Source organism: Cydia amplana, chromosome 20 (assembly GCF_948474715.1).
Source record: "Cydia amplana chromosome 20, ilCydAmpl1.1, whole genome shotgun sequence".
NCBI lineage: Eukaryota > Metazoa > Arthropoda > Insecta > Lepidoptera > Tortricidae > Cydia > Cydia amplana.
In genome coordinates, this window is record NC_086088.1 from 4,033,198 (window position 1) to 4,048,042 (window position 14,845).

The following is a 14,845-nucleotide window of genomic DNA, read 5'->3' on the forward strand; positions in this document are numbered from 1 at the left end:
CAGCCGTTTATGAATAACGCCATTGCTTTACTTTTCCCCAGGCCTGGCCGTCCCGTTTGTGGAGCTGACAGTAGCTCACGCCTCCGTGCTGACGATCCTGGCCATCAGCTTCGAGCGCTACTACGCCATCTGCGAGCCTCTCCGGGCGGGCTACGTCTGCACCAAGACCCGAGCCACGCTCATCTGCGCTCTGGCTTGGTTCTTCGCCGCTCTGTTCACTAGGTATACAATACCCACAGGCCTTCGGTAGCGACCCAATGCTGACAGCCATCAACTTCGAGCGCTACTACCTACCCCTGCACCAAGACCCGAGCCACGCTTATTTGCGCTCTGGCTTGGTTCTTCGCCGCTCTGTTCACTAGGTATACAATACCCACAGGCCTTCGGTAGTGACCCAATGCTGACAGCCATCAAATTCGAGCGCTACTACGTGTGTACTAATGCCCAAGCAAAGCTCATCTGGGCTCTGGCTTGGTTCTTCGCAGCTCTGTTTACTAGGTATACAATACAGGCCTTCACGATAGCGACTCAATGCTGACAGCCATCAACTTCGAGCGCTGCTACGTATGTTCTAAGGCACGATCGACGCTTATCTGCGCTCTGGCTTGGTTTTTCGCAGCTCTGTTTACTAAGTATACAATAACCACGGTAGCGACTCAATGCTAAGATACTAGCCTTCAACTTCGAGCGCTACTACATGTGTACAAACACACAAGCAAAGCTGATCTGGGTTCTGGCTTGCTTCTTTGCAGCTCTGTCGACTTATTATTAAAATCATTACCCACAGTCCTTTGAAGCCGATGCGATGGTAGCGACCCAATGCTGACTATACTAGCCATCATCTTGTAGTGGTATTATCATTTGTACCAAGATCATCTGCGCACTCGCTTGGTTCTTCACAGCTCTGTTTATTAGGTATACATTACCCACAGGCCTTATGAAGCTGACAGTAGCGACTTAATGATGACTATATTAGACATCATCTTGAAGCGCTACTGTTTGTCATTTTACCAAATCATAACCGGTTGCGCTATATTCATGAAATTTGAGGTTCTAGTTAGCCTTAAGGGTCTTAAAATGAACCAAATTTCATATGTTTATGTTTGATAAATTTTGAGTTACGTAGGGGTCAACAGTGGCTACAAATAGTTCGCACTTATAATAAATGAATGCCTCATATTCTCCTAAAATGAAATCTGAATTAAATCATGATTTATCCCTTACAACTTCTGGATTTTAACATACCGTATTTAAAGCATATGCTAATTTAGTACGAATTCATACATTCATATTCAAAAGTTTGTTTAAACATATCGGTGTTCAAGATCAAAGTTAAACCAAACTTGAACCTTGAACTGATAGACCAAAAATAACTTCAAACTGTATGTTCTGTAAAACTCTGTACGCAGTGCAGAAAAGTCACAGATAAAATAAAAAGTTATTGCACTCCGAAAAAGTTACTAACGTAGCTCACTTTTAAATACAGCACCAATTACACTATTGGTAAAGTTAGATTTTTTTAAGATGCCTAAACCGCTTTTTAATATTTTTATGTACCTTCGTGACATTTGGACACCTTAATCTGAATAGCAAAATTCTAGGTAAGGTCAATATGGATAAGTGTGGTGTACGGGCAAGTGTGGCTAGCCTTCACATTGAAGCCTCTTTACACATTGATTAGTATTTATTGCGAGTTTGCTACTTGCTACTCTTGCTAGTGGTAAACTCGCAATAAATGCAATAAAAACAGTGTGAAGGCTAGCCACACTTACCCCGCAGGCACATTTAACCCGCAGCTCCTCTTATCTCTACTGAACTTACTTTTAAATCTTGGCAGCGAGTGTAGTCAAGATACTGTCAAAAGTGTATATCATGTTCGGGTTATTGACAGCGGGAAGCTCATATTTTTGGATGTTTTATTACCGTGGACTATTTATGTAGAGTTTACGATATGACGATTAAACTACTGAGGTAAATATTTGGTCAGCTAATGTTCGCGGTGGCCGTAAACTGCCGCGTTATGAGCCCAGGAAATAATTAGTGTGGGTTATTATTTTGGCATTTACCCTATTGTTCTAAGCGACAAAGTGTGGTTATTATTAATCAGAAATTATTGTATTTTGATGTTTCGTATACATACTCTTATGTAGTTAGGTGCCAAGCCCAGACCCACCTAATTGGATACGATTTCTGCCTACATCACTTTTATAACGTAAGGACTATTAGACTTTTTTATCAATTACTACCACTCTTTCCACTTTTTCCGCGCAATATTCTTTTTCTACTCGTCGACTGAAATGCTTGAATTAAGACTTCGTATACCAAAGTGAAATCGCATACTTTTTTCACTATGGGACCCCAACTCAACTATAATATTCATTTCGATACTGTTTAGGCAACTATAATATTCATTTCGATACAGTTTAGTCAACTATAATGAAATTGACCAATCGAAAGCGCGGAGCAAGTACCAGGGCCTCATGAGTTACGAGAAGGTGTCGTTGACCAACCGGCCGGGGGCGCGGGGCGCGGGGGCCGGGTCGCGTACGAGTATGAAGTTATCGCGGCTGCTCGCGCATCTTAGCTGTATACTTTTGTTTTTTTTACCTACATATATGATTCTTCTACTAGTTTTAAGTATTTTTTTTTGTTGACTCGTAGAAAAAGTATTGTATACAATAGTGATATAATCAAGCTTTTCAATCTCGTACCTTCCTTAGGCAACTCAGCAAGCTTCGTTGCCTAAACACGGTACTCGACTGAAAAGCTCTCCATTATATCACGATTGTATAAAATACTATATTCTATTCGTAGTTAGGTTTACTTGGTAAACTTGTAAAATATTAATAAGGAAATTGAATTCTATTGATGAGATGATGTGGAATGTAGAGATTCTATTGAAATTTACCTACGAAACATTTTTACTTAATGATTATGCTACTCTAGATAGTGTCATTATAGTGCAGCAGTGTTGTTATTAACGGCAGTAGACCACAGGCGATATGCACCATTTAAACTGCAATAATTCACGTTCCAAACGACCATTAAATAGTCCGCGTCGATGCAAATTTGAAACACATACAATACAGCGACACAAAAAGCCACAGCCGAGTGTAGTGTGTAGTGTAAATTGCAGTTTCATTGGGGAGCTGATGGATCTATCCATTATTGTTTAATACAAAGTAGTGTGAGGAGTGAATTCATAAATGATGTGTTTATTTTGTTGTTACTTTACTGGGTGCCTAGTCAAGGTGACAATCGCTTGCGCTACGACAACGAAACGTTTTGTGTCTCTCTATCACTCTTCCATATCAGTGTGACAGTGACAGATGCATGTCGCTCGCTACGGAACGTAAACGATTCGCATGTTGGCTAATACGCACCCTAACATATCTATCTGAAAAATCTATGAGAAGAGTTTTCGTTAAAAAAACATTTTCCTAGCGTAATTTTAAGTCTCTTCGCGAATGGTGTACGTTCTTGTTATAGTATAGGTCATGGTAGGCATTAGCAAAAATTTCTAAAAATTTAATCGACACAATTTTGTAGAATTTGCTCACAAAATTGCACGAGAAACGGCTGAGAAATTGAGAATACAACAAGAGTCTTATTCTGATTGTCTGTGAATTCTGGATAAAATAAAACAAGTGGCTCAGTGAGCTATAGACCACGCGAAACCCCATTGCTCCGTCTTTAAATAAATCCAAAGAATAATCGGCTAAAAAACGAATCGATTGAAATTTCCAACACAATTTTAGACTTGGTGAATCTTCTAGAAAGCAAGTAAACTGACTCAAATGTTTTCCACACATTCCCTTTATTACCCTGACCAGGTTTGGATGGGTGCCAGTAGGGTTGCCAGATTGAAAGGCGCTAAAAATCGAGAAAAAATATAAATTTTTCGGGATTTTGGGCCTTAAGTTGGGAAATTAAATTAATTGTATTAAAAACAACGATATTATACATTATTGGCACTACGTCAGCTGCTCTGCCCAATCTCGCCAAGCGCGGCCCGCGCGCGCACTGACGGGCTCGACACGGGTCGCTGGTTCGCTCGACGACAGTTCAGAACTTGAAATTATTGTTTTATAACGTGATGCTGTTTTTCGGGACAATTTTCACTTTGTCGGGAATCGGGACACATGCTAAAAATCGGGAGAATCCCGCCGAATCCCGACCATCTGGCAACCCTAGGTGCCAGCCGCGAGTGTGGGGGACGGGTATGGGAATGGAGAACCGTCGCAAACCACATTGAGGCGTATGCAGATTTTAAAATATGATACTAAATTAGGAGCCGTTTTTTGACAAAGCTTAAAAAGTCATAAAATATTTCTATAAACTGAAATAGACGTCATATATTAAAGAAAAAGTGACGAAGCCCTCCAGTGGTGAATGCCGGATTCGAACCGGCGTCTTTAGCAATCCGGGGCTAACGCCTTGAACCCCTTGGCCACCCCGGGCCCCGCCACGGTGGAACCCGTCCTAATTTGTCGACTATATGCCATCTTACTAAGACTAGGCGTCTTTGAAAATAAAAAAAATATATATTTAATAAAATAATTTGAGTTGTTCCCAAAGTTGTGTAAATATTTCTATGTTTAATGTAGAAATAGAAATGTGGCAAACATGGTACATGCAACAAGTAAATGAAAAAACCGGGCAAGTGCGAGTCGGACTCGCGCACGGAGGGTTCCGCACCATCAACAAAAAATAGAGCAAAAAAAATCGTGTTTGTTGTATGGGAGCCCCCCTTAAATATTTATTTTATATTTAGTATTTGTTGTTATAGCGGCAACAGAAATACAATATCTGTGAAAATTTCAACTGTCTAGCTATCACGGTTCGCGAGATACAGCCTGGTGACAGATGGACGGACGGACGGACGGACAGCGGAGTCTTAGTAATAGGGTCCCGTTTTTACCCTTTGGGTACGGAACCCTAAAAACATTCTGAAAAAATTAGGATCTCTGATTTTGCCAGACTTTTTTCCTCAGAACTAACTCAACTAACATTTATTGGTGTTTCCTTTGGCAAACTTAAGGCCGGCTGCGTGTGCGTGACATGCACTGTTGGATGTTAGAGCCGCACACGCACACGTCACGCAAGCGGTGTGCCGTCTCTCATAAGGATCTATATACTACAACGGCTCACGCGCACGTGCACGTCACGCACACGCAGCCGGTGTGCACAGGCCTTTAATCGTTAGCTTTACCGATCTATCGTAGGTGCGAAGTGGCACAGAAATCAAATTCCTGTATGTACTACTTTTTTTATGTTCCCTAAATTCCCGAAACGTCTTATATTCCCGCCCTACAGACTCGGAACAGTAAGTACGCTCCGTATAAGGGATTCCTCTTAAAACTTTCAAAGCGTAATTCTCAGCGAATTCCGCGGCGTCAGTTCCTCCAGTTCATTCCCAATTCAGGTTTATAACGGTTAGGGTTGCCACTGAATTGTTATTCTTTAGTTTAACATTTACAGTCAAGCTACACATAAATCATAAATAAATCATAAATCATAAATCATTTATTTTTCGTGATACACCTATACGGCTACCATCAGTTTGGCACTGACATAAACGTCATCGGGAACGTAATTAATTTACTTTCTATACATCTCGCTCGTACTCGCAATTAGTGCGAACGAGATGTATAGAAAGTAAATTACGTTCTCGATAGCGTATATGTCAGTGTTGACACTGTCAGTGACTCATGGTACGGGCTCTGTTTAAATGATATGGTACTTAAACTGACTTTAAAAACGTACAAGTTAAAGATTGTTTTCTGATTGATTGGCCCATGGGATTTGGCCATTAATATAATCACTAGACTTATATCGAACGGGATTTGAACCGTGGGGGTTCATATCCCGGTCGATATAAGTCTAGTGAAACTAACCATGAATCATTAAAAACTGTCATTAATATAATGTTTTAAAGGATACTTAGTGATTAATTTTCTTGTAACAAAAAGTATGATTTAAAATGATTTCAACTTAAATATTTATGTTAAATACTTACTTCTCTTTATTTTTAGCATAATCAATCAATCAATCTTTGGGTGTTATGGCTCCATCGATATTGTCGATGATTCCGCCAACGTCAAGGTTTAGGAAGGCACGTGCTTTATGAAGACAATTGGCCGGTGAATATCCACGACGCAGTTCACTCAGATGAGAATCAAATGTAGATCTACCTACAACCAGGACAAAACAAACATACATTATTAAAACTAACTACTACAAATACAAGTTATTGTTTTTTATGTGTTTAGCTAAGACGTTCACAAAAGGGGAGGTAACTAATGTAAGGAGGAAATTAATGTTAACCGGACGGGGAATTTTAGGGGGGAGGATGTCATATAAGGGGGTAACGAGACGATTACAATCCCAAAATACGTGTTCGAGAGTACCCTCCGCCAGACCACATTCACATAGAGAGTGGTCTCGAACACGCATCTTTTTTAAGCGAACGGGGGTGCAAACGTGGCCCAGTCGAAGGCGAATGATCGTTGATCTTAATTGGTTGCAGGAGGTCTTTGGAGGTTTATTATAAATACTGGAAGGCACTTTAGTTTGTCAATACATTATTTATTATTTAATTTATAAACTTTATAAGCACAACATTACATGACGGCGTTTGGAAGTAGAGTAATTGACATTCTCAAGTTTGAATTAAACATCATTCAAACTTGAGCTTCTGTATTCAAATTAAATGTGTCAAGCCAGTGTCGATTGCATATACACCCTCTACATACCAACACACCCCCTCAATCGACTCTGCTTGAAGCATTAATTTACAGCGCTATTCTTTAGTTAAGACAATATTCCAATAAATAATTTCATATAAGTACAATAACCAGAAAAAACATAACACATCCTGTATATTTCCCTCATATTACATCACCCTGTATATTTCCAACATATTACATCAACCTGTATATTTCCCACATATTACATACATGTAATCCCCATTCAACAAATACATTACAGTAAATTCTCATTCAACAAGATAAGTACTCAAATATTCCTCCACTCGATACGTCACCACAAATTATCTATAATAAACGTTTTATTCTTCCACTCTTTAATAAATCCTTTATTCTCCTGCTCGACTCATCAACAATAATCCTCTTCTATATTTCCTTTATACTCCCACTCGATTCTTCCATACTAATCATATTATATAAAATAAAACCTTTATTCACCGACTCAACTCTTCAACATCACTAATAATCTATACCTAATAACAATTCTAATACCAATTATAAAATATTAAAATACAGACTTAGAAACAAAAAACTCAAGGATATTTATCAGAAACGATGTAAAATATACCTATTAAAGAGAATGTTACTCTTCTTTTTTTTTTTTTTTTTGTGATGGATGAGGTTAAATAATGATTCAGTTACACTTTCTACACTTACACCCCCTTAAGTGAATCATTATTAAGCACCCCCTCAATTTTGAATACACTTTGTTTCTAGAATCCTTGATCCTCAAGTTTTCTTTCAATAAGTATATATTTCTGTATTATAATATAAAAGTTTACACACCCTATAAAAAACTTACATACTACGATATAATATAAAAGAAAAACCCCGACATTTATTCGAAATAATTATTAACGTTCACTTTAGCCCGCACTTATACTACATTGTCTACATTCAATAGCTCACATTATCACTAAAACACTAATCTTCGTTGACATTTTTCAAATTTTACAGCTGGTAAACTTTTCGTTAGTATATCAGCCAGCTGTGATCCAGTTGGACAGTATTTTACTGTAATCTGATTCTCGTCGATTTTCTCCTTTAGATAATAGTATTTTACGTCTATATGTTTGCTTCTTTTTCCCATGATTCCTTTCTTCATAAGCCAAATCGCAGACTGATTATCCACTCTCATCTCAACTTCGAGTTTTTCTTTGGTTATCTCATAGATCAGATCCCTTACGAACAGTAGTTCCTTACAACATTCTGCTGCTGCTATAAATTCTGCTTCTGTACTGCTTAATGCGACTACTGATTGTTTTCTTGAGCTCCATGCCACTGGTCCACCATTCAGCCAAATCACAAAACCAGAAGTGCTGCGTCTAGTGTCTGGATCTCCCGCAAAATCCGAATCACAATAACCCCTGAGAACTTTATCATCTTTACTAAAGTGAATCCCTTTTTCTGCTGAACCTTTAAGGAATCGCAAAATTGTTTTAGCATTGTTTAAATCATTTAAATTTGGAGAATTTTGATGCCTCGAACAATAACCTACGTGAAAACTAATGTCTGGTCGCGTTTTATTCGAGAGATATAACAATGACCCTATCATCTCGCGGTAAAGCTCATGAGACTTTGTATCAACTTTAACAGATGGATGTTCTTCTATCATAATTCTTGGGCATTTACATTCTTTTGCATTTTCAAGATTAAATTTTTTAATGATTTTCTCACTATATGTCTTCTGAAAAATTTTAATCCCCTTCTTATCTTGCTTTATATCCAAACCTATATAATTAGTTACTTCATCTAAAATTCTTAGTTCGAAGGATTTTTGAATTGTATCTATTATATGCAATAGATCTTCTTCTCTTTCTCCGAGTACTAATCCGTCATCGACATATACTGCAAGGATAATTTTCCTTTCACCTTCCATGACAAAGATGCATTGATCAAGTTTCATTTGTTTAAAACCCATCTTTGTTAAGAACTCTGTAAACTTGATATTCCACATTAGTGGAGCTTGTTTTAAACCATACAAGCTCTTGTTTAGTTTGCATACTTTGCCTTCTTTGTCATTGTAGCCTTTAGGCACCTTCATATATATACATTCCTTCAAGTCTCCATGTAAAAAGGCCGTTTTCACATCAAACTGCTTCATCTTTAGACCTTTCGCTGCCGCAATTGATAATAGAATTCTTAAAGAAGTAGTATTGACTACCGGACTATATGTCTCATCATAATCTATTTTGTACTTTTGTTGAAAGCCCCTTGCAACTAGTCTGGCTTTATACCTACCATCAGACTTGACAGTAAAAATCCACTTGCTAGTAACTAATTTCCTTCCTTTTGCTTCTTGTTCATCCACAAATAACCACGTCTTATTTTCTTCAAGTGATTTAATTTCTTCTTCTATAGCTTGTTTCCATTTGTCCTTTTCTTTTGATTCTATTGCCTCCTCGTAGGTCAACATCGATGCTTCAGTGTCATAATTCATTAAATAATCTTTATATCTATCGGGTAGTCTACGTTCTCTGGCAGGCTGAACTCTTCTATTTTCATTATTATCACTATCATTATTTCGATTACGATTACTTTCAACTCGATTTTCAACTAGTTCAGTATCAACAGGTTCTTCATTTCCATCATAGTATTCTTCATTACTTTCTTCTTCTTCTACTTCTCGGTTTGTTTCACTTTCATTTATTTCAACTTCATTTGTTTCATTGTTATTTGTTTCATTGCCATTTGTTTCGAATTCATTTGTTTCTACTTCATTTGTTTCACTACTCAATCTTCTCAAATGAATATCGCCTTCTCGAACACTCTCCATATTTCTACTACTCATTCTTTTTCTTAACATTTCACCTTCTCGACCTTCATTATTGTTGACTCTACCACCTTGATTTTCTTCCTGTCTATTAACTTCTTTATTTCGTGTTGTGCCTTCCCTAACCGTCTCTTCATTCTCTTCGAATATCTTCCAAAGACCTCTAATGCTTTCATCATTTTCTTCATTTAGATATATACCTTGCTCGTCTTCATTTATTCTTACATCCCTGGCTCTTACAATTGTTTTCGTTTCATCCACCCATATTTTGTAACCATTTCTGATATAGCCAATCAGAATTCCTTTATTACATCTAACTTCTAACTTTCGTACACCTGAGTTTATTTTATAATAGGCTGTTGAACCAAATCTTCTTATATGCGATACATTTGGTTTGAAGCCAAACCACATCTCAGCTGGAGTTTTGTCTTTACCTTCGGTGGGGCTTCTATTTATTAGGAAGCTGGCAGTTGTAAGTGCTTCGCCCCATAGATAGTTTGGAACACGGCCATCGAATATTAATGCTCTAGTTCTTTCTAACAGGGTTCTATTCAGTCTCTCCGCTTTTCCATTCAGTTGCGGCGTGTAGGGTATTGTTAGATCTAGAATTATTCCTTTAGAGTTGCACCAAGACATTAGATTATTGTTCGAGTATTCGCGTCCATTATCGCATCTTATTTTTTTCACTTTTGAATTGAAATGATTTTCCGCTAAAGTCACAAACTGTTTTATTTTGTCAAAGGCTTCACTTTTAAAAGTAATTAAATAAACGACACAAAAATGTGTAAAGTCATCTAGGAAAGTAATAAAATATTTTTTGTTATCCCAAGTGGGAGTTTCTATTGGACCGCAAACATCCGTATGAATTATTTCCAAAGGGAATTTAGCTTGAATTCTATTGTTTTTGAAAGGTTTTCTAGTCATTTTCGCTTTGACACATATTTCGCAAAAATGTTCTTGATTTGCCCCCCCAATTTTAATACCGTTTACCAATTTAGCTAGACGCGGCACATCCGATACGTGACCGAGCCGGCGATGCCAGATATCGACATTCTCGGAGAACAATACCTCTCGAACGATATTTGCAGAAAATTCTGTTTCATAGAGACCGTTTCTAGTTTTATAACCAGTAAGAATAATATTATTATGTTTCTTTACAGATACCTTATTTCCAGCGAAGAGTACAGATGCACCGTGATCAGTGATTGAACTTACAGATATCAGGTTTCTAGAAATTGCAGGAACATATAGTACATCTTCCAGTTCAAAACCATTTGTGTTGACTGTACCTATTGCTTGAGCGACGAGGTTCTCTGCATTGGCACATCTTATATCTACATTTATATTTTCTGTGGAATTTATGATATCATTATTGTAAAACATGTGGGAAGAAGCACCTGAATCAATTATAGCTCTAGTACTAGTCGTGTGTTTTATTTGTTCACTCACCAGGCTGAACGTACGGCAAAACCTTTCAATGTGTCCCTTCCTATTACATTTCCTGCATATTTTTGTAGAAAAACATTCACTGGAAGTGTGTCCACTTTTATTGCAAATGGTGCACTTTTTATTAAAGCAGAATCTCGCAATATGACCTGGTTGATTACAGTTAAAGCACTTCTTTTCATTACTTTTCATGGCCTCTTCTGTTTGTGGAAGTATTTCTGAAGGACTACTATCAAATAGCTTAAGTTCTTTTTGAATACGTTCAATGAGAGTATGTATGGTTTGATCAGATTTTGGAGTTACCTCCCATACAGTTCTAAAGAAATTTAAATTAGCTGGTAAGATTGTTAAAATCTTTTGTATAAGCATGTCATCATTTATTTTATTTGTGGTAGACTGTAGTTCGAAACACATATTTTGAAGTTTGCTAATATCCTGAAGTATATCTCCGCTGAATTTATAGTTGTAGAATTCAATTACCTTTAGGTGGCTGTCTTTTTCCACTTTGTAATTAAAGACAACATCTAACTTATCGAAGATATCCTTTGTAGTTGAGCAATTAATAACATAATGTAAGATATTCTCATCTATTGATTTTAAAATAAAATATTTAGCCTTTGCGGCTTTACCTTTATCTTCGCTGTCTTCTCCAACTCCTTTGGCGTCCAGAAATAATTTTGCTAATTTACGCCACGTAGGATAGGAGGAATTTAAATTCAATTTATTTAGGCAGTCCGAATTCTCCATCATTTAAAATTACGTACGGTTTACTGAAACGTCAGTCTGGTTGCTAGCCTTATTTTGTAAACAACTCCGTTGCTAGGCTTATCTTCTGAAATATTTGTGTACGAAAGCTGAATCGTTTTATCTGAAACACTAAAATCACTTATTTTACTTTATCTTGTGGGCTCCATAACCTCTTAATTGGTTGCAGGAGGTCTTTGGAGGTTTATTATAAATACTGGAAGGCACTTTAGTTTGTCAATACATTATTTATTATTTAATTTATAAACTTTATAAGCACAACATTACATGACGGCGTTTGGAAGTAGAGTAATTGACATTCTCAAGTTTGAATTAAACATCATTCAAACTTGAGCTTCTGTATTCAAATTAAATGTGTCAAGCCAGTGTCGATTGCATATACACCCTCTACATACCAACAGTTGATGTAATGTTCTTCGGCATTGACTTCCGTGCACCAGAGAACCACGGCTTATGGAGAATATCTGGTTGGATACTGCGAAAATGTTTAGCAATCTGTAGTTGGGTAGTTTGCCATCGGGTGTTCCAGGCATCCCGCAAGTGGGTCAGAGCTTGGGCCTTAATGTCGCGAGGAAAGCATCGGACATACATGTGGTTGCCAATCGTTATTGCTTCTTTAGCGTATTGGTCGGCTATCTCATTGCCTGTTATTCCGCTATGACTTGGAATCCACGCCAATATTACCTGAATATTCTCCAAATGACATTTGTAAAGCACGTCTTTGATTTTTAAAGTAATGCTGAAGTTTTCTTTAGCATGAAAAGGCCTTTTGACTATATCTTGCAAGCAACTCAACGAATCAGTTAAAATAATGGATTTATTAAGGTGGTGGGAATAAATGTAAGACACGGCCTCCAACAATGCGACTGCTTCTCCGGAAAATACCGAGTTACCAGGAGGAAGTTTAAAGCTCAAAATAATTTTATATTTGGGAATCCACACTGCAGACCCTACTGGACCGTTGTTATTTAATTTGGACGCATCAGTAAAAATAGTCAAATGATCTGGATATTGATTTAATATTACTGTATTAAAGATACTATCTGCTTCTATTTGGTCTTTGTATATGCCTAAACTAAAAATGACATTTGGCTGGTATATAAGACTATCATAACTTGTTTCGAAAAGAGGGTTTTTGTAATTTTGAAAAATCCGAGTCGGTAACTCTAAATACTTTTTATAACTGTTAACCAATAAGGGAGGGCTTTTATGTGCCCAGTACCGAGAAGTATCTACAAGTTGTTGTAAGGATTCTAAGATTGGGAGAAGTGGATGGGACGCTGTCTGGAGCGTCTTGAATAAAAACCTGTCCGCTAAGAACTGTCTTCGCAAGTAGTAAGGAGGATCCAAGCATTCGACCTGAAGGCCAATTGTCGGAGAAGACCTCATAGCACCTACAATTATTCTAAGACATCTTGCTTGTATACGGTCCAATTTACTTAATGCTTTCTTGTTGCAAGGTTCCAGGATAATGCTGCCGTAATCAAAATGACTCCTAACAATTGCATTATATAAAAGTTTCTGGCAATACGGGTGTGAACCCCACCTTACTCCGGACAAACGACGAATGATATTAATATTTTTTTCAACTTTATGACACAAGTAACGAAGATGGCTTACGCCCAGGAGCTTGTCATCAAGAATAATGCCTAAAAATTTTACCTCATCTGCTATCCTGACATTTTCCTCCTCGATCAAAATATTCACTTCCGGCACATAACGTTTTCTAGTAAATATAACCGCACTGCTTTTTTCCGCTGACAATGAAAGACCGTGATCAGATAACCACGTGCTTAGATAGAAAAGAGCAGAATTTATGGATTGCTCAGTGTCTGAAAATATTTTAGAAGAAGCATAGAGGACAATGTCATCCGCATACTGTAAAATTTTGCAAAAACAGTTAACGGAGGTATCTAGATCTGAAGTGTAAAGACTATAGAGGAGAGGGCTTAGTACCGAGCCCTGGGGGAGACCCTTCCACACAAGATTTGCCGCTGACACCTTCCCATTTGCTCGTACAAGAATAGACCGGCCCATATACATATTACATATGATGTTGACGATCCTCACAGGGATACTCAGATTAAGCAGTTTCTGCCTGAGTATAGGAAGATCTACATTATCGTATGCAGCCGTGATATCCAAAAACACACCGATAACGTGCTTGCCCTGAGTCAGCGACAGACGAATGTCTGAGGTGAGAACGCTAAGGCTGTCCGTAGTACCCATACCCTTTCTAAATCCAAACTGAGTTTTCGATATCATATTTTTATTTTCTGCGATCCACTCCAGTCTATTTTTAATAAGATGTTCCATTATTTTTGCGATCACTGATGACAAGGCGATGGGTCTATATGAATTTGGATTAGCTGGATCTTTTCCGGGTTTTAGAATTGGTATTACAATCTGGGTTTTCCAGCTTTCTGGAATATTTCCCGTTAAAAAAATATTATTAAGTATTTCTAAAAATTTTCTTTTTGTAGATTGCGAGCTTTGTACCAAAAAGGAGTATGGGATACCGTCACAGCCCGGAGCGGAGTCCCTGAGGTGATCAATTGCGCAGCAAAGCTCATCAAAAGAAAAAGCCTCATTCATTCTCTCAGATGGAGCAGAAACTGAGCAGTACCCACCAATACCTTCCCGACTTGGGACATACGGTGGAGCCATCCTTGATATAAAACCTTCAAGCCACTTAGATTCATTAGTACTGACATTATTGTTGTTTTGAGAGTGTCGAAAAGCTTTAATCTTTTTCCATATCAATGTGGAAGGAGTTCTTGGGGACAATGACTCACAAAAAGTACGCCAGCCTTGAAATTTCTTTTTGCTAAGGAATCTCCTAGTTTTGGCAGAAACGCGCTTGAAATTAAGATAATTATCTAGGGAAAGATCTTGAGCAAAAAGAGACTCTGCCTGTTTACGCTCCTTTACCGATGCAGAGCATTCAGCATCCCACCATGCTGGAGAAGGTATTTTGTTGCGAGCTGAGTTTTTCAAAGGGATAGAGTTATTAGCCGCTGAAAGAATTGCCTCAATAAAAGAGTCATACATTTCCAGAATACCTGCATGACTTGCACTGAGAGTATTTGTTAAG

General features: G+C 37.8%; 1 protein-coding gene across 2 annotated transcripts in view; it reads left to right on the forward strand.

The window, feature by feature from the left end:
- Nucleotides 1-14,845, forward strand: part of LOC134657456 (thyrotropin-releasing hormone receptor-like) — a 101,157-nt gene that overhangs the window by 52,960 nt on the left and 33,352 nt on the right. For both annotated transcript variants that reach the window (XM_063513017.1, XM_063513018.1), the window contains exon 3: nucleotides 42-222. In XM_063513017.1, the coding sequence (XP_063369087.1) occupies nucleotides 42-222 (181 nt within the window). The remainder of the gene's footprint in view (nucleotides 1-41; nucleotides 223-14,845) is intronic.